Genomic DNA, 25,874 nt, shown 5'->3' with positions numbered 1-25,874 from the left:
CAGCACCGTATGCAAGCAATTATTTGATTTACTGCTCCAGATGCCTAATTTTTCCATTTTCAACATCTTACTTACGAGATGATTGTATTTTTTACTCACTATTTCAGCCCAGCCACATCTGCATTGACACAGATTAACTGGGATCCATTCCCATTTTAGATCACCAGCAATTAGCTAAAACTGAGGGGGAGAAGCGTACAGCCACCTTCTGTGTTTGCTGCTGTTAATAAATGAGTTCCAGTGCCAGAGTCAGCTCTGGGCAGTGCGGAGCCCCACGCTGCCCGATCCGCGAGTGAAGCCGCAATTCCAGCTCCGTGGAAATTCACCGGAGCGGCGCAGGGGCGTTCTCACGTAGGGCTGCAGCTCAGCTGAGACTGTCCCACGCTGGCCACCCCGGCCCCGGCCCCAGCCCGGAAAACCTCCTCCCCAGCCTTGGAGAGCTGCCAGGCCCTGCTCTGCGGGGGCCTCCTGCACAGTCAGCGGCTCCGCGGCCAGCAGCGCTCCAAACGTGACGGCAGGCGGGATTCAAACCATCCCAGATGGGCTTGCTCGAGAAAGAAGGGAGAGCTTCAGCCCTCCACTATTTTGTTTGCTTGCTGGCATCTATTTTTAATCCTGCTTACTCCAGCCATCTAAATCTACCTTGGCAGAACCTGCCAAAAATCCTTGCCGTGTATCATTGTGGGGAGCAGCGGATCCCCCAAACCCCCCCATTCACACCCGGTCCCCCCTGCTCGCTGACCCAGCACAATCAGGCACAGAAAGAGCTTTTCCTTTTCACTGCTCAACTTGGGAAACTTTTCCACTCTGCCAGCCCTCCTGGGATGCCAGGGGCTTGGCGCCTGCAGCTCTACCCAAGGGATGCAGTGCCCAAGCGTTGCCCAGACTTCCCCGTCCAGATCCAAAACACGGCGGGGCTGAGATTGATCCCCCTCTCCCTCCTCCCATTCCTTGTTTTCCAGCAGTTTCTTGTGCTGGGACAGAGCAGGAGCAGGGAACGTCCCCAGCCAGCTCCGTGCTGTACATGGTGTGTTTGTATGTGTGCCCAGCACCAAAATAGACACATGTGTGAGAGCCATTGAGAGGAAGTGAAAAGTTCACCCTGTACAGTACTACAAATGCAAAAACATGTTGTTGGCCGTTCCCTCCTCCCGCTCAGTAAACACTTTGTGTAAGTCAGGGAGAACTGGAGGGAACTGTATGGGCAAAAACCTTCCACGCTCCCCCTCCTCCAAACTCAGGTTTTCCCTGGCAGCTGGAAATTCTCGAGCCAATCTATTTCCTGCTTTGCAGATCAGTGGGGCTGCTCTGGTAGTGGGTAATTCTTGGGGTGTGGAAGCCCCGCGTCCCCCTCGCCTCGGGGGTCCCGGGGGCCACTCGGAGCCCGCAGCTGGGAGAGAGAGGGGGGAGGGAGCCCGGCAGCTGCCAAAAAAGTTGATGCGGGGAGGGGAGGGGAAAAAAAAAAAAAAAAAAGCCGAACAAAGAGCTTCGTTCAGGGCTTGCTGGTTGGTTTTCCTGTGGGTGCTCGTAACAGAACGTTATGTACCGGCACAAGCCCCGCTCACACCTCCCCTCCCCGGCTCCTCTCGCCGCTGGCCACGGCCCCAAACGCCGGCCACGGCCAAGGCACGCGCTCGCCTCGCTGCCGGGGCACCTCTCCGAGCAGCGAGCATGCAGCAGTGTGGGGCGGCACCCCCAGAAACACCCTCTGCCTTCTCCCCTCCAGAAGCACACGAGGGGAGATGAATTTCACAGCCCCACACCCTGCGAGCGACACGGTGCCGACCCAGCGCTCAACCCCACACTCCGCTGCCAAAACCTGTCCGCCGCCCTCCTGGATGCACGTTCCCTGTTCCTCAGCTCCTGCAGCTGCTTGTCCCAGGAGCGAGAGACGGGCCCGCAAGGTTTGGCTGTGGCACAGACCTGCCCGGCCAGCAGCACGCCGGGACCTGCCACCGCGTCCCACGCAGCCAAAGCTCACCTGTCAGAGCTGGCCAAGGGCTCGGGAGATGCAGGGTCACCCCTCGTGTGCCTGTCACCCCCAGCCACAGCCAGGGACCCCGTGTGAAGGACACCCACCCCACCAGGCACTTAGGGGGCACAGTGAAAACCATGGCCTCAGCCCCTCTGTTACTTGGACACAGAGGATCCCACCAGTGTGTGGCCGACCAAGTGTGCCAAAACAGTGTGCAAATTTACCTAGGACCAAACTTTTGGGCCACAGAGCTGCTGGGAAGAAAACATGAAGCCAGGGACTCCTCCATAGCAGTAGCCCATGGGGCAGGAATTTGCTCCCTATCATACAGGGGGCACAGTTTGCACCCGACGTGAACCAGAGCCCCTCAGTACATCTCCTCCCTTCCTCCTCCTCCTCCTCCTCCTCCTCCTTCTTCCCAGCCCCTCTCCCTGGAGCCTGCAAAAGCGCTGAGCTCAGCACATCCCGGTCAGGGGCCCAGCCAAGGACCCTCCCCAATGCCAGCCGCTCCCCCCGGCTCCTGCTTAACCCTTTGCAAAGCCGGGCTGGAAATCAGAACGATCAAGTGAATCTCATCACAGAGACGGGAACAGACTGTCCAGAAAGCCTCAATCTATGTCTGCTCCCCCAGAAAGGACAGCAGGTCAGAGGGAAAGACGCTGCTCGTCCACAGAAACCACGCTGGGTTTACTGCCAGCAGCAGGACCAGGGGAGGGGAAGTGCAGGGATTACCAGCACTGTAGCTAAAACTTTACTTTCCAGACCAAAACCATTCCTGGAGGCCCTGCTGCAGAGAGGAGCGGCCTGGATCTCAGCTTCTTTTGGGAAGCAGAAGGAGCTGCCAGCCCCACATTGCCTCCCCTCCCAGCTGCATTATTTTATTGCAGGGATCAAAAAATTACATTTCCCTTTAAAACTTGCCATTGCACCAGAGCTGCTTGCTCCGCTGCCTACCAGGAGATGTTATGGCAAAGAAAGAAAAATATTTATGCTTGGCTCCAGAATTCCAGCTTATTTTTAGCAAGGCGCCTTCCCTGTGGTCCTTTACCTCTTTTTTGTTTATTTGCTGCTTTCCCCCCTGTTTTGACCCCCCAAACCAGCAGATCCTCATCTATTTTCAGCCTCACCCAGCCGACGTTTGTACCAATGACTTGGTGGCTGTGGGGAGAAATAACCCACGAGGTACATTTTGTGAAAAACAGGATCCTAAGCACCATCCAGCTGAGCGGGCAAATATCGGGGTGTATTTTTAACAGCTGGGGTTAGGGCATTGTTCATTTTTTTTTGTCCCGAAAAGTCGAGGAGTAGCTCTGCAAGCTGCAGGCGCAAGCCAGGACTTGTTCCCAACTCCCCACACATCTCCTCTGCTCCCCGGGATGCTACCCACTCCCCCAGCCTGGACTTCCACGCCCCAAGTGCTGATGGGTTCAAGCTCTGACCCCTAAAAAGCAGTGATGGTGGTGATGCTGGTGGGCTGCCCAGACCCTCTGCCCCCTTTGGGTGGGAGGTCACAGGCAGTGGGTGGGGGATCCTGGCCGCCGTGTGCTCTGCACCGCGTTTATCGCCGGGCTCTTATCAATCTCGGCTCGGGGAAGGACAGGAGCCAAGATAGGTCCCGGGGTGGCTGCGGAGTGTGCTCAGCCCCTCCGATAAAGCCGCAGGCAGCGCAGCGGGAGGACAAACAAAGCCCTTTATCTCCAATTGGGCTCCTTGCGCTCCTCGGGGTCTGCCTTTGGGAAGGTCACGTACGCGGGGAGCGACTGCGGGGGACAGAGCGCTGCCAGGGCGGGGGCTCGGGCGCGTCCCGCCCCAGTTTTAGGGGACAGCGGGGAAGGCAGATGGGGGTGGCACTGAGCAGAACCCCATCCCATCCCAGCCTGGCCGTGCCCTGCCCCCGCACCCCTTGATCTTCAAGCGAGTTCCACTCCACCATCCCTTAGTGCCTGGAGAAAGGGGGACAAGGGCAGCGAGCGGGACACCGGGATCACGCGTGGGCTCCCGGTTCGGTTCGCCCCTGGAGCGGGGTAGCAGGACCCGGCCCCATCCCATGCCAGGGCAGCAGGACCCGGGCCCATCCCACGCCAGGGCAGCGGGATCCGGCCGTGCCGGTGCACACAACCCCAGGAGGATGAGGCGGATCAAGGCCTACCCCACAGGGGAGCCCCCATTGCTTTCCCAGCCCAGGGAGGGTTCGGGCATCGCGGGGACACGGCAGGTGCCCACTCCCCACCGGGACGTGATGTGCGTGCCCGAGCGATGGGCTGGCCCCCATCGGGGGGTCCGGGAGTGTTGTCCGGGGGGTGCGGGGCCGGGACAGTCCCGAGCCCGGCCCGGCCCAGCCCGGCCCTGACGCAACCGCGGCTCCCGTTTGCAGCGCCCGGGCCGCCAGGGGGCGTGGCCCGAGGAGGGGGCGTGGCCTCCCCGCTGTCACCGGGCAGGAGAGACGCCGCGGACGTGCCCCGCGCTCCCATTGGCGGGCGCGGGGAGGGGGGCGTGGCCCGGCATGCCGTGTGTATATAAGGGTGGGGCGCGGGCGGTGCGGGCAGAGCGGCGGCGGAGCCGGGGCCGTGTCGGTGCTGCTATATCCGGATCCATGCCCGGGATGTGGGAGCGGCTGGCGGGTGGCGAGCGGGGCCGCCTGGAGACCTCCGACTGCGAGTCTCTAGGCAGCGCCTCCGGCTCGGAGGGAGGTGAGTGCTGGTCCCTCAAGGGCTGGAGGATGGATTGGGGTCGCTGGGCGGAGGGGTTGGTGATGCTGTGCCAAGTTAACACCAGTAGAACCCCGGATCGGTGTGTCCCAGAAGCACCAGCACACCCCTGTTACACCCCTAAATCCCGGGGATCGGTGTCTCCCACACCCACGGCGCTGACCTGCCTCTGTCCCTCCGCAGATGCCGAGTACGCCGAGGGTGTCTCCCTGCCGGACATGGACCTGGAGCTGCTGCACGACCCCGAGGACGAGCTGCTGTGCGCCAACCTGATGGACGTGGTGCAGGCTACGCTGGGCCGGGCCCCGCTGGGCTCCAAGCGCTGCTCCCGGCTCCTGATGCCGGCGCAGCTCCAGGCGCAGGTGCGGGCGGAGCTGCTGCGCCTGGCGTGCAGCGAACCCTGCGGGCTGCGCGGGGCCCTCCTGGACCTGTGCGTGGAGCACGGCAAGGCCTGCCACGACGTGGGGCACATCGCCGCCGACCCCGCCGTGGTGCCCACCTTCCAGCTCACCCTGGTGCTCCGGCTGGACTCCCGCTTCTGGCCCAAGATCCAGGGACTCTTCGCCTCGGGGCCGGCCTTCGCGCCGCTGAAGCTGAGCACGGGCTTCAGGGTGATGAAGAAGAAGCTGTACAGCTCCGAGCAACTGCTCATCGAGGAGTGCTGATGCAGGAGCCGCTTCCCAAGCGCTTCGGAAGAGCCGGGCAGAGCGTGGCGGCTCCTGGCAGCCGCTGTAGTTTAGGTTAGGCTGGAGTAGGGCTGTAGGTGGAAGTAGCTGGGCAGGCCGAGGTCCCCACGGGTGCCTGCCCGTGCCGGGACATCCCTGGCGTGGAGCAGCCGGGACCCGGGCGGAGGTGGCTTCACGCCCTCGAAGATCGCGGGATGCTCCCGGAGGCGGCAGCGGGGCTGCCGGAGGGGTGCCGGTCTCCTGATGGCTGATCAATCATGGGTTTTTTGTTTTTTTTCTTTTGTAAACCAGGATTGTAATCAATGGGGTCTCAGGGGGAGGGCGAGCGTGGCAGCGAGTGACGACCGAGGGGGTCTGGAGCAAAGGCAAAGCCCGGCTGGAATTGTGTCTTTGATCACGAGAGCGGTGGGAGGGGGGCCGGAGGGCAGGACCCCTGGCCCTGACACGCTGGGGACACTTCGTTGGTTACAGTTTACACTCATACACTTGATGTTCAAGTGCGAGAATTCCTATGCAATCGTGTCGGGTGGTTTTTTTTACTTTTCTAATAAAACTTGTCTTGATTGATAACCCGCCGTCTCCCTGTTGTCACCTCTGCTCGGGGCGGGAGGGGCGGAGGGATGATGCAACCACTGGTCTGAAATTCTCTGCTGGCACCCTCGGGATGCCTTTCCCTGGCAGGACAGCCCCTGCGGTGGGAGCTGGATGCTTTGGGGATGGCAGGGAATCCCGCTGCGCCCACTCCTAATGGGAGTCATACACGGGGCTGTGACTCAGGGGGGCTGAGTCAGGTCCCTGAGCCAGCCCTGGGCTTATTTGTGCCCAGCCAGGAGCACTCCAACACCCAGCGAGGGGATGCTGCTCCTTCCCTGGCAGCCACGGCAGGGAATTTGGGCAGAAACCCAGCAGAACGGGCTCTAAAACCGAGGAGGAGGGTCACACCTGCCGGGGGGGAGCACACCCCAGCTCCAAACACACTCGGCAACACCGAGGCCAATTACCCAAACCTGCAATTAGAGGCCTCGGGGAAGAGGCTTTCACTCAAGGATAATTAAGCTGCTTGGCAAACGAGAAGCCTATGGAAGGTGTGGGGAGATAAAACCAGCCTGAAAAGCCATTTCCATTCACATGTAAGCTTGTTCTGGCTCAGCCTTGGGTTAGTTGATTTTTATTTTTTTTTTTAATACCCTTGTGGACAAACTATATCATTATGGACAGACAAAGACAGACTTTGATGGGAAGTTTCACCATGAAAACTTTGCTTTTGACACGAATGACCCATAACTGGAGTGGTGGGAGCAGAGATTGCTCATTGGTGTAAATATCTCCTAGGAGTAGTCAGGGCAACAGTGCTGGAAATGCACCTTTACACACGTCCTTTACCTTTACGTCCTGCAAAGAGAGGGAATTTTCCCTAAAATTTTGGGGTCTGGAGCATTTCTCAAAGGACCACATGCTAGAGCATCCCCCCTTCACGTGAGGGGCATCCCCTGTGGGGTCATCCAGCCCAAACCCACCCCCTGAGACACTGAGAGGGGTGGAAAGGGAACTCCAAAACCCACATTTCTTGGCCAGGGTGGCAGTGCTGCTACCACCAGCTCAGCTGGGGCTGTGCTGCCAGACCTGCTGAGGCATCCTGAGTCTGGCAGTGGTATTTATAGCTCAAGAAATATGTGGATTTTTAAATACTGAGCTCCCAAGGGGGTGGCCCTGCTCCCGTGACCCCTGTTTGTCCCCCACCAGCCACTCTCAGAGAAGCCGAGGGGCTCCCCATCCCATTTTTTTAAAATTGTCACACCAAGAAAGCAAAAAGAAAACCCCACCGAACATTCCCAAAAGCCAAGCAGAGAGATGGCACAGCCTCTGTCCTGGGGGTGCCCAGCAAAACCTTCCACGTGGGACCACGTGCCCCTGGAACAGCCCCAGCTATGAAGATGAAACTTTGCTTTTATTTATAGCAAAATGTCCTTTCCATGAGAAATTTTGGGGAGTCTCAAGGTCCCGGGGGTTTGGCAGCTCCCTGGAAGGTGCAGAAGTTTCAGCGAGGCTGGATCAAATGTCTCCCAGGACAGGGGGTTAGGCAAAGGGATATTTTGGGACGTGGGAAGAGCCAGTGGGGCTATTTGTGGCACCAGCATCAGCCCAGGGATCCCAGGTGCCAGCAAAGAGAGATTTTTGGGGGCATCAGCAGCAATAAGGCAAATGAGGATTAAAATCCCAGGATAACACTAAACCCTCCTGTTTTTGCTACCAAAAATGATGGGGGGAAGAGGGGTCCCCTTGGCTCCTCACCTGCCAGAGGAGGATGTTCCTGGAGCACCTGCCTTCCTTTGATCCCTCCCTGCCTTTGGCAGCCGCTCCAATTAAAAGCTTGGGCTAATGAGCTAATGGGCAGCTCAAACCTCCCACACCTTTGGTGAGTGGGCAGGGACCAGCACACCCTGAAATTCAAGACTGTCTCCCATTGCTCCAGGCTGGGAATGACCCGAAATGCAGCAAAGCCACCCCAAAACCTGGGCTGTGGATGTGCTGGCAGAGCTGACTCACTGCCAGAGGGGAAATGGCAGGGACGTGACCCTTGGCCTCTGAGAGGAAAGAAAAAAGGGAAAGGGCAGAAATTCCCACTCTTGCCCTCTGAGAAAAGGGGAAAAAAGGGGGGAATTCCCACCCAAAGCTTCCAGCACTTCGGTGCATGGGCCTGAGGAGGAAGAGGGAGGTGCCAGAGGGGTTCAGCCTGCCCCGGCCTCGTCCTGCTCCAGGGAGGGGGATGTGAGGAAAGGAGACCCATCCCAAATCCATCCCCGAGGCTTTGAGGCCAGCAGCCAAGCTGCTGCCAGCAGGAAGTGCTCCCAAGGCACTGCCTCTGCCTGGAACAAAGGCAGCCCCAGCCTTGCTGCCCACCTGATGGGCATCCTGTACAAAGGGCACCTGCCACTGCCAGGATAATGCTGCCAGGCCGGTGGCATCCTAGGATGAGAATAAGGCATCTCCAAAAGAGCTCAGCCAGAGGATGTGGGGGCTAATGGGATGGGAGGAAGAACTGGGAAATCCCAGGGGAAGGGGTCTGAAGCAAAAGAGTCCTGCTGGGTGTTTGCTGTCACCTTGCCAGGACTCACAGGGGCACCACGTCCTCTCCATCCTCTCCCTGTCCCTCCTCTGCCACCTCAGGGCAGCCCCTGCAGGGCCAGAGCTCTCAGCCACTGGGATGGCAAACACCCCAAATTCCACCCACTGCCGAGGAGCTGCAAACCCAGAGCTGGCTGGAGCAGGGATCCACAGGACACCAACCCAGCCGGAGCCTTTCACGTTATAAACATTTATTTATAGATGTACAATTGTAGAATTAACTCTAAATCGAGAGATACAGCCTCTGTGAGCATCCACTGGGATCCATTCTCCCTCCTTATGATCCGTGGGTATTACCAGGAAAAACAACCCAAAGGCTTTGGCGGGCAGGGAATGCCATTGGGCAACACATCCAGCTCCTTCTGGGAGCAGGATTTTGGTTTAACCCCGTCCCCATCATCCCTATGCCTCTATCGAGCTCCATTTCCAATCCTCAACTTCCACCCCATTTCTTCAGAAGGTGGAGGAACCATTAAAAAAAAAAAAAAAAAAAAAGATAAAACCCCTTAAAATCAGGTCCAAGCCATGGTGGCTGTGGGATAACAGGGCTTGCAGCCAACAGGAGGCTGGGATTTCACAAAATAAATAAACAGCCAAGACAGAGCGGACGGATTCCTAAGGACAACGGGATGAAACCACTTCTGCCAGCCCACCCGGGAGCTGCTGTGCTCCCACTTCACCCCCCGACCATGCCAGGGGATGATTTTCACTGGAAATGTCTTTAGACACAAATGAGCTGCAGAGCAGCAAAAAAGAAAAAAAGAAAAAAAAGAAAAAAATCCAGTTTATTCCACGGGAGGTGGCTCTGCTCATGCTGGATTTGCTTCCAAGAGATGGCTCCTCACCTGGAGCAGCCTCACACCAGTCCTGCCTGTGGTGAGGGAGGGCAGAGGGCAGATCAGACAGCCCCTGATCTCCCCCAGCAGAATGCTTTGTTCCTCGTGGATTTGTGGCATTTTCCAGGTGTCCTCCAGGAAACACGAGGCAGGGTGTGAAGGCCAGGACCAGGCTGCACCTGGTGGATGGCTGAGGACCCCGAGTGTGGGACACACACAAAACCTCCCAACAAAGGGCCAGGCTGATGGAAAGCCCTGATTACCAGGCAGAATTCCAGCAGACTCGGCAGAAAAAGGAGTTACGTGCACAAATTCAAACCAAAGACTGACGAGCAAAATCCATCCAGGACAATCCTTCCCATCCCGAGCGCTTCTGCTGACCCCACGGCTTCTGCCAACGCTGCAAATCCATGCCACAGCCTCCCCTTGTTCTCTGGGACCCCCTGCACGTTTGGGATTTGGTTTTATCAAAACCCCAAGAGCAGGTGTATGGACGTCCCCGTCTGCAGAACGTCCTCCCTGTGAGCAAAGCACAGCAACTGCAAAGGGATTCTTGTTTTCCAGGCAGGAAAGAGACACCCTGGGAAGAGGCTTCCTGCTGCCCTGCTCCCCAAAATGGGCAGAAACCAAAATAATTTAATCATCCAACCCCTGCATAGTTTAAAAGTATAACATATATACAGCTATAAATTAATGCTAAATAGATTATATTTTCTTTTCTTTCTCTTTAGTGTCTTCTTTTATAAACAAATTGTCCCACTTCTCTCTCCATTGGCAGCAGTGAAGGGTCTCCTTCTGCTTCACGGCTTCTACAGTTAGTTTGGGTTATTTTACACTCTGGGTGTCTGTTCCAGAGGCTGTGGGATCCTTATGGGATCCTGGAAGTGGGGGGAGGAAGACTGAGAGCTGGATTTCCTGTCCCAAGCACTGCCTGCAGTCTTCAGAGAGGGGTAGAGAGAAGAAAGAGGGGCAGTTGTGCGTTGCTAATTCTCCAATTCCATTTTTGAGATAAGGTTTGATTCTTTTTAAATAGCAAAGTCTGTCACCTCGGCTCAGTGCACTTTCCCAAAAGTCTTCAGGCATTTTGATGCTCTGGGAACAAAAGCGGCAGCGGTGTCAGCCTCCGGACAATCGGTGACTCCCCTTTCCTTCCCCACCCCACAGCACAGGCAGCAGCTTTTCCAGGCTCTTTCCAGACCGCGGGTGCAGGGAAGGAATTAAAGAAAAGCAGGTAATTAACACCAGAAGAGGCGTAGTCATCCAAATGAGAGAGTGGGCTGATCAAGATAAGAACGGATCCAAAACCAAAAAAAATAAATACTCGGAGGATTCGCTTTAAAGACCAAACTTTCAGATTGCCCAAAACTGCAAATCAAGCAGCTCAATCCTCAAGGAGTCCCTGTGAGCTGGAACGGTGTCCACACAACACCTGGGACAAACTTCATCCAGGGGTTTTTCCACAGAAATCCTGTGCTCAGATAATTTTTGAGTAGTAGGATCTGCACATTTCACAGCCAGCCCAGCAGTAGCTGATAGGCGAAATCAGCCCAAAAATTTATGCAGAAAAAGGACTCTAAACCCTGTGGCAATTTTTTTTCATTCTTTTGATGCAGTTCTCCCAGCACATCCGGTCTCACAAGCGTTATCCGGGCTCTCCAACCCCCAAATCTTCCAGACCACCCCCCACCAGCTGCTTTTACTTTGACTGCCAGTTTAACCCAGTAAGTTACTTCTACAACCTGCTGGGAACATTTGCTTTGTTCTCCTTGAATGGGAAGGCCAGGGGAGGGGGGACAAGGAACATCTGTTGGGTGGGACTCCATTCCCTGTCACCGTGTCGCTTCACGTGCCAGGGAAAACGGCTTCCCCAGTAAAACAGGCAACAAAGCAACCAAAAACCAAGGGTTCATTAAAATGTAGGGCCTGTAAAAAACTTCCAACCCCAGCAAGGGATTCTGCCCTGTTCCTAGAGGCCAGAGAAAACAGGGAGCCTGGAGAGAGCCGAGGGTGCCGACATGCAAACGAAACCAAATCAATTCCTGATTAACGAGGGAGCGCTCGTCGGAGGGGAGGCCAGCACGTGTGCACCCCGAGGAGACTCCTGGAGGGCTGTGTCTCAATCAGGGATCTCAGTGATCAAAGCACTATGGGTTCCCTGCTCGTACTTGGGCTGGGACTATCAGTGCAGGGAGGCCTGGACGTCTGACAGTCTGCTACAGCTGGGGGTGCCCATCTTCTGCGCCCGCTGGTACAGATCCGTGTCCCCGAAGTAGCGTGCCCGGTACAACAAGCCTTCCTCTGCAAAGGGAAAAGCCCAACGTCAGGAATGCCCTCTGGAAAAGACTCCGCCGGGGCCAGGCCCTGCTGGGAACAGGAGGCACCTCCAGCTGCCCAATGTGAAGCAAAGGAGGAGGAAATGCCCCCCGCCCTTCAGACAGGATGGGCGTAAGAGCTGCTGACAGCTCATCCATCCCGGGAAAAGCCAAGGGAACCCGTCTCCGGTCCCACGAGGTGCATGGGCAGCCCACACAAAGGCTACCCCAGCAGGGCACTGCCCAGGGATCACAGCCCCTCCAGCATTCCAATGCTGAAATCCTACCCCATAGCCGTGACCATCACAGCAGCCAGAGCACACGGGTTGCCCCTGGACTCGCTGCCCCCACCACCCTCTGCTGCCAGGATGTCTGGCTGGATCATCTGCCAGGGCAGCCCCCACAGCCCTGGGAGCAGGGGTGGGATGTGGGACGCATGATACCAAGGGCAGCAGACTTGGCAACACCGTCCCAGACCAACTGAAATATTACACAGAGATCCCAGAGGTTCTATGCTCCCCCTGCACTGGAAATCAGAGGTATCCTGCTGACATGGCAGGGGAATCTCTGGGGCACAGCTCTCGTCTGACCAGTTCTGCAGCAGCATTAAAAAGCAAAACAAAACAAAAAAACCTCCACATACTGGGCCTGTCATGAAGTCATAGACTGAAAAAAACAAAGCCAACAACACAGGAAATGCGCTGGCACCGTGTTAAAGTGTAACTTTAGCACGACTTAGTCCTCAGTCAAAGAGCTTTTCAAAGCCACCCCATGGAGCAGCTCATGACCCCTCAGTACTCACTCTGCTGCTTCTCTCTCCAGCAGTTATTCCGAAGGTTTGCTATGTAGTCGTCCTCCACGCTCCGCTCAACGTTCTTCAGGTTCGTGCCCGTGTATTCCTCGGCAAAGCTCTCGGACACGTAGTAGGGGACTTTCAAGTGCTCTGTGACCCTCCTGTGTGTGTGACCCACAGACCTGGTGCAGGGACAAGAGCACATCAGTGTAGGACACGTCTGAAGGGCACAGCAAAGCCCCCAGCTCAGGTGATGTGATTCCAAATCCCTCACCCCTAACCAGCCACTGGCTTGGAGGGTTGGAAGGGAGCAGCATTTCACCAGCACAGGGAAAAAGAAGCTGCCAGGACTCCAGCAAGGTGGGCAGAACTCTGAATAAAGACATAACTCCAAAACACATTGCCCAGGGCCTAAACCCATTTAAAATAAAATGTTTCCTGGACTTTTCATTAAATTATTAAATCTGTGATTTCTTCCGTTCACAAAACGGGACCTGCTCCATGCCCTGGCCTGCATTAACCAGCACAGAAAGCACTTTCCAGAAGGAAATCTCTTCCTCCCCTGGCCCTGTGGATTTGCATTTCAGACAAAGCCCTGCTCTTGCTTCCCCTGACACCCCAGCAAACGTAGAGATCCTCCCTAGGGTGTGTGTGTGAGCTGTAACACAGGAGCTGGGCCCAAATGCTGGATTTGCCAGGAACAGCTCGACCTGGACACATGCCCAAAGCTCCCCATAATAAATACCAGCTGCTGCTGCATTGAAAGCCAGCCTGATTCTTAAGCCAGGTATAAACATTAACTCATCCAGCTCACCCTTCAGTCTGTTATCAGAGTTTACACGTGAGATCCCAAGACTCCTGCACATTTCACCAAGGCCCAGTGCTGGGAACAGAATGGACTGAACAGGAGCACAGAGCTCTGCTGGGATTTCTCAAGGCAGAAGTGCAGCCTGGAAAAAGCCAAGCTCACTATTTTCCCTGTCAAGACAGAGCCCTAAGCTCTCCCAAATCTTCACTTGGATAAAGATGACTGCAGAGTATGGCCTCACAGGAGGAGGACTGGGAATGGCAGGGCTGCAGCAGCACACTGGGGTGTGAGGCACGAAAATCAGGGCACACGAAACCTGTCACCTGCAGTCAGACATGCAATTATGTCAGGCCAATTCCATGAGGTGTTACTGAACAGTAACAGCCAGACAGACAGCTCTTCCAGCAGGAAGATCCCTTTTGGAAGAGATTTACAAAGGTAACAGTGGTTCTTTAGGACTCTGCCCTCCCCAGTGACAGCTTCACTATGGAGATGTGGCATTTAAACCTCCTGGTTCAAAGCTTCTGTTGCCCTGCTGGCTGAGCTCAGGCACAGCCTTCCCTTCACTGTCGGCAGAGGAGCTGGCACTCGGTGATCCAGCAGCTCCTCCTGCCGGTACCGCACCGCCTCACTCCAGCTCCAACACCCTGGCTGCTCGGGAAGCCTGTGGGAGGACTGACTGCATGAGCTCATTTGCCACCCTTGTGCAAATCCAGGCTTGGAAATCGGGTTGCTTGCTGCTACCTGAGCATGCAGAGACAGGGACAGCACAGGGAACAGGGAATGGGGCAGCAGAGGAACATCTGGGGCTCAGGGATGGCTTCCTCTGGCAGCCTTCCAAGGCTGGAAGCAAATCCCTGCTCACTTAAATGCTGCCCTCCCTTCAATGTCTTCTCACCCCACACACTCGTCGCCAGTACAAACCAAACTGGTGTATGTGTAAAATGCTTGGTTTTACAATGCTAATACCAGCTGTGGAAATCACAGCTCAACACCCTTCACTCTCTCAGAAAAACCTCATCTTTTGGTCCCAAGCACCAATGTCACAGTCTTTACTCTGAATCTGAAAGCTAAGCTGGGTTTTATAGCATTTAACATCAAGCCCCTCCCCTGGGATTGTTCAAGGCCAGGTTAGATGAGGCTTGGAGCAACCTGGTCTAGTGGGACGTATCCATGGCCATGGCAGGGGGGTGGAACAAGATAATTTTAAGGTCTCTTCCCATCCAAAGCCTTCTGGGATTCTATGATAAAGGGCAAACATTGCTACCTGTGAAAACAGGCAGGAACCTCAGGCTGCCCTCTCTAAGTGCACATAAGGAACTCACACTGAACATGTATTAGGCTTTTGCCAAGAATGATGCAAGCGGACAGAAATCAAGCCTGTTTTCCCACTCTTTGTTAGCTCTGCAAAGTGACTAAGAATAAGGACACATTCCATTAGTCACCAGAGGGAGCAGATCAGGGCATTTCCACAGGATCTAGAACAGAGCAGTTCCACTTTCGCATCCTCAATGTCTGGCCAAAGCTATTTCCTGGCAAGATGAGAGCTCAGAATCAGGGGATTTCTCTGGGAGTGTCTTTTATTCCTTATCATCTTCCTCTACTGCATTGTACTACGGCTTTCATGGAGAACATGGCTTTTGTTTTTCACACTCGAACTCTACACCTCAGTTTGTTCCATACGGGATTTTGGTGCTGGCCCACAGCCTCCCCAAACCATTTTGTCTGTCCCTTCCCATGACAGACACAGCTGTGAGTATGGACTGCAGAAGGTCCCTGACCACGAGTGAGCACCCTCCAACTTTCCCCGCATCTTGGATCTCACACCTGCTTGAGAACCACAAAGACTTCACTGGCAGCAGGAGCAATGGGGTCAGGAGATAAAGCAGAAAAGACAAAGAAAGCCAGGAGGAAGGAAGGCAAGATCCCTGTCCCACCACAGCCCCCCCGAGCCCACCCCCTCCCCATGTAGGTTGGTTTTAGAGGAATGGGTACTAACAGCCTGGGGCTCAAACTGTAGGGTGGGCTGGACACCATCATCTGGCTGAGAGCAGACACGATGATCAGGATGAGGATGGGCATCAGCTGGACAAACAGCCCCAGGCCACCCTGAGGGAACAGAAACACACAGTGGAGTGCCACCCATACAGCTGGACAGGGATCCCATGGCATCCCTCTCCCTCTCTCCCAGTGCTCTAACACAACCTCCTCTCTCCTGCTTTTCACAGGGAGTAACCCAAAATAGCTGGGGGGAGCCCAGCAGCCCACAGGACAGTGTGACTCTGAAGGTCCAACCCCCCTGGCCCTTCTCAGGATGTGACAACAGGCAGAGGAGACTGCCAGGGGGAGCCTTGGGAGGGAATTCCAAAAGCCTCATGCCCACAGTTTGTTTTTCTAGAGCCAGCTAGTGAGCAGGACTGGTTTTATGGATGGCCTTTTCCCCTTTTCAGTGCTAGATGGATGAAGGCAATTCCCCCTCTCCCTCACCTCCTGAGCTCCCTTCAGTTCCACCTTAAAGCTTGAGAAAAAAATACTCAGGAAGCTCTTGTTTGCTTTTTTACAATAAAATTGGTTCTGCCCAGACGACAGCTCTAACTCTGACTCCAGCTTTCTGTCTGAGGGGGTGGCAACAAGCAGGACTGTTTCACAAGCCAGCCACAGGAACCAGCTCCCAGTGATGTGCTGGGAGAACCTCCAGCCTCCCAGATCCCAGTGTATTTCTCACTTACGTCCCCCTGGTGCTCCCGCCTGTCCTGCCTCTGGTGGTAGGTGTATCTCATCCTGCCATTGCTGTACACGTGAACATTACCTGAAGGGAAAAAAAAAAAGGAAGGAAATTCTTACACCAAAGTTACAGTGTGGAAGGTGCTGCTGGCCGGCCAGGGAGGGACCACAAAAGGTGGCCATGATCCATGTCACCAGCTGAAACAGGAGTATTCCTAAGGTGGTTTGAGTGCAGAGTGGGCACAGAGATTACAATGCTTTAGGATTTTGCACGATCATACGAAAACTCAGCCTGGAAGTGACCTCAGGAGGTTTCAACCTCCTGCCCAAAGCAGGGCCAGATACAGAGAGGGAACACCTTGCACAGAGCTTCTCCCTTCTGATGGACTAGATGAAAAACAGTTACAAACAGAATTCTGATGTCTTTCCCACCCTGCAAACAAAGCTCTTCCAGGTCTTGTTTTAAACGTCAAAGCTACAGCTGCAAAGGGATCTGGGCTGAGAGAGCAGCCCTCAGTTCTCTTGGGACTGGAGGAAAGGGAAAAAGAGACTGAGCGAAAATAGCAACATGCTGTCTTTGCAAGGAGTAGCTTGGCCTCTCTGCCAGGCAGAGCACAAATGCTGCAAAAGGCTTCCAGATGCCTTTGAGTCACTGGTGTTGGGGTGCTAGTGCTTAGACTGCAGACAGGAAAGAGCTACCAGAGTGAAATTTCTTAACTGAAACCAAATTTTTTTTTCCAAGTTGGTCCACAGAGGTCAAAAAGCCCTGTTCCCATTTCCAGTCAGATATGACTGGAACAAATGCAAAGGAATCTTCCAAAATACCCTTCTCCTGACATGGAATCTGTCCTTGGAGCAAATAAAGGAACAGATTCTTTCCTGCTCCCCAGGCCATGATCAGCACTCTGGACAGACAGGATTTATCTTTCAATTCAAAAGGTCTAAATTATGCTGTAGAAATGTTATTTTCCTTTTTTATCATGGGACACAGGGGAGAGAAGGAAGCGGCCACTGATCTCGGAGAACCTGTTTCAGCTGCATGGCAGAGCAGGCAGAGATGAAGAACAAGGCCCAGGTGTTACCAGAGTTTGTTCTGATAAGATTTAAATTCCAAAACCACCAGGCAGAAAAGCCTTCCTTAAACCAGGATTATTTTCACAACGACACTTAAAACAAACCACTTTTTGTTCTAGCATTCAACCCAATCTAACAGCAGCTGACACTGCCAGCATGCAAACAAACACCCGAGGCTGGCTGGCAGCTCTGATGGTCGCTGAGTTCTCCAAAGATGAACCATTTAAGAAACTGGAGGTGAAGCTGAACTCCCCCTCACCAAGCCTTGCACAGCCCAATAAACCCCAAGGCACCGTCCCAACGCCAAAAGGATGAGGCATCCCCCACAAGAAATGAAGGTTTAAGGTGCTTACTAGAGGGAAAGCCACCCCCAAAGAACATGTTGAAGAGGTCCTCGGGGGAGATGTCGGCCTCGAAGCCGCGGTGGAAGTCGGCGTGGCTGTGCCCGTGGCGGGTGGGGTTGAGTTTCTCGTCTCCAAACTGGTCGTACTGCTTCCTCTTCTCCGGGTTGCTCAGCACGGCGTACGCGTTCCCGATGGCTGTGACATGGAAAACGAGGAAGCAATCAGCTCCTTTCTCCCACCTGCAGCCCCGCAAACTGCCAGGATTTGCCTTTCTCGTCCTACAAACCAAGAGCCTCAGCTTTGGTTTTATCACCAGGTACCTGGCACGCGTCTCAGGCAAATCCAGACAAGAGGAAACCACGCTCAGCAAAGAATTCCTTAATTAATTCAAATGAAGAAGTTATGATATGACCGATAAGGATTTGGTGCATGTCCTCAGAGAAACCCTTCAGCTGTAGGCAGCTGCGTAGGGAAATAAAATTTTAGTTGACAAATTTTATTCAAAAGTGGCATTAAGGGAATTGAATGTCAAAGTCTAAAACTAGAACTGCAAAGAATTTAAATACGGGCTAAATCCCTGAAAGAGACTTTAAAACTTTCCATAAAAGCTGCTAAGGAAACATTAGCCAGAAGTTGCATCCATCAGCTATGAGTTTCAGTACTTCCAGATGCCACATGCAAGGTGCATAATTACAAGGACTGTTAACCAGTGCCTGTGAGGCTGGAAATGTACTGGAACTAAACCCCTGCCAGGTCTCTGTGTCCCCCTCCTTCCAGCATCAGGAGTTTGAGCCCTTTCCCCAGAATGTCTGCCTGCCACCCTCCTATTTCTGCACTCACCTCTCCACACATTCCAGCTTCCCACTGCCCTCTGTACCAACCCACCCCAGGCCTCCCTGCGTCACAAGGACCCAAAATGCCCATGGCAGTGGCTGCCTGGTGTCTAAAAGTCAGGGGTAGAAGGGATGGAAAAGTGAGAGAAGGGGGATAAGGTGCCCTTTTGGAGGAGATCAGCTCTAAGATTCAACGTTTTCCCCATGGAAAAATGGAGGTGTATGGTTTCTTCCTGGAGTGGAGATTTGGAGGGCAGAGGATGTAATGTCAATAAACTCCTTCTCCTTCTTGGTTATAATTAGTGCACCCAGAGCAAACATTTCTAGAGCCAGGCGGGGAAGCTAGTGGACAAGGACTGACTCAGAGTCTATCAACCACACAGCTGGAAAGAACAAGAGAAGCAAAAACAACAGAGCGGTTCAGGGTTTGTTCACTGATTTTGTGCTGACAAAGCCCAAGAAATGCCTCATTCCGAAGCAGGATTTTAGCTCCACGTAGCCAGGCTCAAGGCTTTTTCCAAGAGCAGACAGGTAGTGATGCAGAACTGCCACGAGACAGCCTGCAGCCAGCTGGAACTGTAAACTGAGACACGGGCTCAGCACAAGACGCAGCACCTTATCAGCCGTCACAGGGAAGGCGAATGCCAAGACTCCAGCTAATACATCAACATAAGGAAAAATTAACTCATATCCTCACAGCAGGGCACGTTTCTCCCTTCACCCTCTGGAACCACACAGGTGGACTTCAGCTCATCTCAGGGGCTGAAGGACAGGAAGCCATGGAGGCAAGGCCTGCAGGAGATAACCCGCAGTGGGGGATAAAGGGCACTTTGCTTAACGCTCCACTTCTGGCACGTAACTCCTGCCAAAGCCTTGGGCAAACATCATTATTCAAGATTACAGGTGAGGAAACCTGCCTTTGGCCACTGAGAGATCCAAGGATGAGCTGTGGAGCAGCAGCTCTGCACAGGCAGAGCTGATACCTGTGTGCAGATGTCCTTTCATCTGCCCCCCACACCAGCACAGGCCCTCCCAAGTAGCTGGGGGTCAGCCACTCTTTGCTAACACTTATCAGGGAAGGACTGAAGTCTTAAAAGGCTTGAACAAACCTTACCTAAGACTTTTACTGCTGAATTTGCGTCTGTGAGGAGCTCATCTCAATACTGTAACTCACACCAGGCCAGCCCTGCTCCCTGCTCCAGCAAAGGTCTCATGCACTTCACTCCCCAAATCAGGCAGCTTTGGGGTGGAAGGTGCCTTAAAGACCCTCTCATTCCACCTCCTGCCATAGACATTTCAATTTCCCAGGTTGCTCCACGTCCTGTCCAACCTGGCCTAGAAAACTTCCAGGGATAGGGCAGCCACAGCTTCTCTGGGCAGCCTGTGCCAGGGCTTGAGTAAAGAATTTCTTTCTAAAAAGAGGCCAGAATCAGACTATTTAAATGGCTTCCAAACCAGTGCTGTATGACTGCAACCAAGGAGCTCTGTGTTTAGCTTAATGATAATAATCAAACTTCCACAGCTTGTAGGGGAAAATGGGATTATATGTTCCAAGCAATAGTATCTCTCTTGGAAAATCACTCCAATTTTAAGGTCTCTTATTACCCAGGAAACATCCCTGCTGTATTTATAAAGAGGCTCTGAGAACTGGGCTCTTTGCAGCAGAACTAGAGCTCCTTTTCTGAGTTCTGGCTGGGCTCACTTGTATGGCTGCTGCAGTTTCACTCTAGAAACTTCCACTTGGGGTTTCCATCCACGAATGGTCGGGTCGTTCCTAGGATGTTTCTCCTGAAGGATTTGTGAAACCGTCTGGTGCTGCACAAGTTAACTGGGTTAATCCTGACAGAATTCCCTCCTGAGCAGCGAGGCAGGAGGTTGGAGCAACACACAGGGAAGAGTTGCTGGGAGAAGGAAGGCTTCTCCTTACCCAGCCAACAGAGGTGAATCCTACCCGTGCCAACCCGTGTTTATTTTTTTAAGCTCATACTTTGGTCATGACACGACCAGCTCTGAATGGAGGCAACTTCACAAAGAGCAGCTTTATTTCACTCTGCCTGACTCATGGGGTTGTTTTTGAGGGTTTTCACAAGCCCAGCTCAGTGAGAGTTGGGGGCAAACCACAAATCTGGAGCTGGCTTTACCTTTGAATGCCTCCGTGGCCCCCGGTGCGTGGTTCTTGTCCGGGTGGAACTTCAGGGCCAGTTTCCTGTAGGCCTTTTTCAGATCCTCATCAGAAGCTTCTCTGTTGACTCCCAGAATTTCATAGTAATCTTTGCACTGCTTTACCCTGCCAGGGGAGAGGGGAGCAAACAGGGACACTGAGTTCCAGGAGTGAAGACCTCCTTGTCTCGAATGCTTGTCAGCTGTGAGACTTTCCAGGCAGCACAGTTTTGATGGATGTTGCTCAGGGATCTCTGGATTACTCAGCCCCTGCTCCTCAGAGGGTGACCCAGTTGTTTTCACCAACTCACTCTGGCTGTGCTGGCAGGACCAGCACAGAACAAGTCGGGCCAGTGGAGGTGGAAGGGCCTCTCCTCAGACCCACACAGGAATGTGATTGGCAAATAAACTTCACATTCATCACGTTCACGTGTTGGAGGCTGTTTGGGAAGGACTACAGCACCTGAAGGATATTGGCCTTTCCCCCCCCATCACTCTCTCCTCAGCTAATTCCCAGATCTAAAACTTGCATCAGCTGAATTCCAGAGAAGGAAGGAGGGAGCAGCCCAGAGTGTGCAGCCCAGTTCTTCCTGGGCATACTCAGCCCAGGCGAGGCTTCTGCTCATCACATGATGAGACAGAATCCAGCATGCTGGGTTTTTGGAGAAGTGGATGACATAACAAACGTTTCTGCCAGCTCCTTGGAGAGGTTCTTGCACAATTCAGGCCATGCCCATAACCTTAAAGTTTACCAAGTGACTGCACCTGCAGTTCAGTCCTTCAGCTTCCAGGATGGGCAAATGGGAGAAAGGAATAAAGGGAAGCTTGAAACAGGGTTTGGAAAATGAGCAGACCCAACCCAGCTGCCTACCAGGGCTGCTGGAGCTATAAATCCCCCTGGGCATGTTCTTAACACTATTCCATATGGTTCAAAGCTGAAATCTTTAAAATACTATGAAAAGCACACGGGTACCATGGGATAAAGTCAAACAAATGCCCCTGAGAGCTGTGCACAAACCTCTTCACTGCATCCAGCTGGTCCTGAGTGTAGCCCTTGGGGGCCTCCCCCCCAGCTTCTCCGTTGGCTGATGGGAAGTCTCCACTCATTTTCCTGAACTGAGGGTTTGTGGACTCCTTGGATTGGGACTGGCCATTGGCCGGCTGCTCATTCTTGTTGAGTGATTCAAGCAGAACTGAAACGAGAGAAAAAAAACACATAGAGAAGAAAGCACCAAGCTCAACCTGCCTTTCCAGCTCTCCCATGAAGAGACTCCTCTTCATCTCTGCCACCTTCCCAAGACCCTCTCATCCTTCCCCATGAAGACCCTCGCCTTTCCTCCCATGCAATCTTTCAGCTCCTGCTGCTTCTCACCCAGGTGTGAGGGCTACTCCTGAAGATATTCTGCTTCTCCCAACACACACAACCTCCATAAAGACCCCAGGACCACCCAGGCAGACAGCCCAGGAGCCACAGCAGATCAGCAAAGCAATGCATCCCTGTCCTTTTTTCCTTTCCATCTCTCCTTGACAGCTAAGCATGTCCAAATTTGTCCTCTAGCCCGTTCTAAAGTGTATTACTCTTCTTTATCTCCTGCCTTTGAGAGCCTACAGTGCTGGGGAAGCGATGTGACAATTCCATATCCTTAGAGAGCTCAGAAAATAACTCTGTGGGCTGCCAATCCCACGGGGACACTCCCCTTTCGGGGACAGAGCTGCAGCACTGCTGGCTGCCAGCTCTTCACACGAGTCACACGGGCGCTTTGTTCTCCAGCCGCTACCTACGGATCCGGAGCAGCTGTGAAATCATCTTCCCTCTCAGTTACTGCTGGGTATAAATCCACCTTCCCTTTTCTTTTCCTCCTTGCAAGGCTCAGGCACTGTCTTCCACCCTCTCCAGCCAAGAGGGGACAAACATCCAGGCCTGGCCTAACCACCCAGGTGAAATAATGGAGGGAGGCTCCAAGCATCTTTCCATCATGCATTTCCCTGGAAGATACATGGCACCTTTTAAAACTGCTTTTTAAACCAAGCATCAGACTGATTTCTTCATCCCCATTAAAAAGAACAGCCACACATGCTACAGTGAAACCCAGCCAAAGATATTTACACAGGCCCCAGTATCCTGAGCCTGCAGTCCTTCATCCAGACCCTAGAACTGGGAAGGACGTTCCACCTCCTCCCATGGATTGCACACCACAGACCTTGCACTATGGGGGTTATCACCTTCTTTAGGCGAGTGCAAACAACACTTGCAGGCCAAGAGATGAGCCAAGATATCCTATCTGGCCCCAGCACTTGGAGGGGGCAGAAAAATCCACTTGCTAATCCAAAAGCCAATACAGGATGAGGGATGAAAAGGACAGTGGGCTAAGGAGCAGTAACTCACTGGATGAACTTTTGGGGCTTGGGGGCTTCACGAATTCAAAAATAATTCATTCTAAGAAAATAAATTTTTCCCTCCCTCATATTCCCAATGTATCAGTGTTCACTGAATTACAGTCTTCGATTTTGCTCGTTCCAAACCTGGAGTGATCTGCCAGGTGATTTCAAATTTCACCTCACGAGGCTGTTCCCCCACCTACCCCCCTTCCTGCTGCTTTGGGCTTAGTTCCCTACAGTGTACCAGGAGATTTTGATCCCAGATTGGTTTGGGTTGGAAGAGATCTCAAAGCCCATCCAGCTTCATCCCCTGCCATGAGCAGGGACACCTTCCACTATCCCAGGCTGCTCCAAGCCCCATCCAACCTGGCCTTGGACACTTCCAGGGATCCAGGGGCAGCCACAGCTTCTCTGGGCACCCTGTGCCAGGGCCTCTCCACCCTTCCAGGGAACAATTCCTTCCCAATATCCCATCTAACCCTGTCCTTTGGCAGTGGGAAGCCATTCCCTTTGTCCTGCCACTCCAGTTCCTGATGAAATCCCTCTCAAAGTTTCTTGTAGCCTCTTCAGATCCTAGAAGGGGCTGTGAGGTCTCCACACAACCTTCTTTTCTCCAGGTTGAGCAGCCCCAGCTCTCCCAGCCTGGCTCCAGAGGGAAGGTGCTCCAGTCCCCTCAGCAACTTGGTGGCCTCCTCTGGGCTCTCTCCAGCAGCTCCAGGCCCCTCCTGTGCTGGGCCAGCTCTGCAGGTAGGATCTCACCTGAGCACAGAGGCAGAGGGGCAGAATCTCCCACCTCCCCTGCTGCCCAAAGTGCATTTCCCAAATCCAACCACAGAAATCCACAGGTCAGTCCCATTTTTTTCTAGTGCCCCAAACCTGTCCCTTTTTGCATCCTCCATGCAGCCCCAGCACAGCAGGAATTCAGGACTTCCTGGAGCAGAGAGTGCAGAATTAAGTTTCAGTTCTGCCAACTCAGTTCCTCCCCAGCATGTGCCATGGAGCACTTTTCCTCCCTTATTAGCCAACATCTGCCCAACTTCTTATACATTTTCCCCAACTCCCACTTAAAGGTGACCAGTGTGTGACTGTGCCTCTGCCAACGTGCCCTGACACATGAGATTTTTGCTGCAACTCCCTTGCAAAACCCTTCCCTGATCCCGAAAAGCCCAGCCAGGGTCAGAGTTTGCAGCATCGCCTGCGCAAGGGCCACGTCGCTGAGTGTTGCCAAACCCCGAGTAACTCCTGGGAAAGAGATTTCCCAGGAGCTCCTCAGAGACTCAGTGACCACCGTGGGATCTCTGGCAGCATTTCTCAACTCCAGATCCAGCAGGACATCGAGCAAAGGGTCCTTGCATGAGAAACTTGCCACAAATTAGCACGTTGTGTTTAACATTAACCCGCCCTGCTGCCCCCCCGGCCTCTGCTTTCTTCCAAACGTCACTTTTTCTACCCAGCAATTTCACCAAAGTATAAATTCTGGAGGAAAGGGAGGAGAGGAAAACCACACCACACCCACTTTGAGGCAGCGGGAAGAGGCCTGGTGCAACCAAAAAGAGGATTACAGGAAGCCTTGGGACAAACAAGCTGCAAAGCTCAGCCAAAGAATCCAAACTCAGATGAGGTGAAAACAAACAAAACAAACAAAAAAATTAAATCTACAGCCCTTTGCATAATATTCCGCAATGTAAGAACATGCAGGGAAAGAACTGTGTTTGGCTGCTTTCACAAACCACTTCCCATATGAATTAAAGCTTTCAGGAAATTATGAAAACGAACATAAATCTGGCAGAAAGTCTTCGAGGAGGATTATTTTGTTACGCATGTGAGAGTGTGAGCTCAGCCACGGCCTGGCTGTCTGCAAGCAGTGGGCAACTGCTGGAGGAGGAACAGGAGAGGGAGAGGAGGAATACGATGAGAACAGGAGGAACAGGAAGAGGAGAGGAGGAGGAATGGGAGGAGGAAAGGAGAACGGATGAGGAGAAGAGGACGAATAAGAGGAAGAGATGAGGAGAATTAGGAGGAGAAGGAATACGAGGGGGAATGCAGGAACAGGGAGGAGAGGAATAGGAGAGGGAGGGGAGGAATGGGAGGAGGAGAGGAACAGGAATAAGAGGAGGAGGAAAACAGGAAGAGGAGAGGAACGGGAGGAGGAGGAAAGGAACAGAAGGAGAGACAGAAACAGGAGGAAAGGAATAGGAGAGGAAGAGGAGGAATAGGAAAACCGGAATATAAGGAGGAGAAGAAGAAGAGGAATAGGAGAAGGAGTGCAATAGGAAAAGGAGAAGAGAAATAGGAAAGGAGGAGAAGGGCTTTTCGCAGCCCCCCGAGAACTTCTCACACGCCTTGCCAAGCTCCTTCCCTCCCCTCAGCGCTGCTCCACCAGCAGCGCGTGTTGTGACCGCGGCTCAGGGGTCCCACAGCAGCGCGGAGCCGGTCCCCCTTCCCTTCCCTTCCCAGCCCCTTCCTCACTGGGGGCCCCCGCTAGGGACAGAGCCGGCGGTACCCGGTCCCAGCTCATCGGTACCCGGCCTCAGGAGAGACCCAGTCCCGGCCGGTACCGCAATCCGAGACCCCAGGACACCCCCGGGACTCCAGAGGAACTCGCTTTCCCGGCGTGCCCCGCGCGCACTGCGCAGGCGCGGTGAGGGTGAGAGGTCAGGCCCGGCGGCGGCCGCGCAGGCCGCGCTCCCCCGGGCCTCCCGCCGCGCCCCCGGCCCGGCGCTCACCGCGGACCCGCTGCGAGGGGTACAAGCGCTGCGCCTTCTCCAGGAAGCGGCGGGCCTTGTCGGGCTGGTTGGCCTTGGCGGCGGCCAGCGCAATACTAATGCACCGCTCCGCCTCGTCCCGGTTCGACTCCATGGCGGCGGCGGCCGGGCGGGGGGGCGGAGAGGCGGGGCCGGGCGCGGATCGATGACGTCACAGAGCCCTGCCCTCAACCGGGCGGGGCCGGAGGAGGATTTTTGGGGAAGCGAGAAGGCGCAGGGAGGGAGCGGGATTTTATGGGGAGAGACAGGGATTCCCCGGGGAGGCGAGCCTTGGGTGGCCTCAGCCGGCACCCCAACAGGGGGAGGGGTTGGCAAAGGGCACCCCCAGATCCTGCTCTCGGAGGGGATTCG

General features: G+C 54.1%; 2 protein-coding genes across 2 annotated transcripts; one reads left to right on the top strand and one right to left on the bottom strand.

Moving 5' to 3' along the window:
- The first annotated feature begins 4,513 nt into the window (after positions 1-4,513).
- Positions 4,514-5,939, top strand: DDIT4 (DNA damage inducible transcript 4). Its single transcript, XM_014882272.2, has 2 exons — positions 4,514-4,665; positions 4,867-5,939. The coding sequence occupies exons 1-2, from the start codon at positions 4,569-4,571 to the stop codon at positions 5,346-5,348; spliced, it is 579 nt and encodes a 192-aa protein (XP_014737758.1). The 5' UTR covers positions 4,514-4,568; the 3' UTR covers positions 5,349-5,939.
- Positions 5,940-8,669: 2,730 nt separating this feature from the next.
- DNAJB12 (DnaJ heat shock protein family (Hsp40) member B12) lies at positions 8,670-25,645 on the bottom strand. The gene is made up of 8 exons (XM_014882266.2): positions 25,485-25,645; positions 21,398-21,572; positions 20,361-20,506; positions 17,396-17,581; positions 15,974-16,053; positions 15,244-15,353; positions 12,446-12,618; positions 8,670-11,629 (listed from the first exon to the last, which is right to left on the bottom strand). The coding sequence occupies exons 1-8, from the start codon at positions 25,615-25,617 to the stop codon at positions 11,511-11,513; spliced, it is 1,122 nt and encodes a 373-aa protein (XP_014737752.1). The 5' UTR covers positions 25,618-25,645; the 3' UTR covers positions 8,670-11,510.
- Between the last annotated feature and the right edge of the window lie 229 nt (positions 25,646-25,874).

Source organism: Sturnus vulgaris, chromosome 8, assembly GCF_052056855.1.
Source record: "Sturnus vulgaris isolate bStuVul1 chromosome 8, bStuVul1.hap1, whole genome shotgun sequence".
Lineage (NCBI taxonomy): Eukaryota > Metazoa > Chordata > Aves > Passeriformes > Sturnidae > Sturnus > Sturnus vulgaris.
This window is presented reverse-complemented; position numbering and strand designations above follow the sequence as displayed.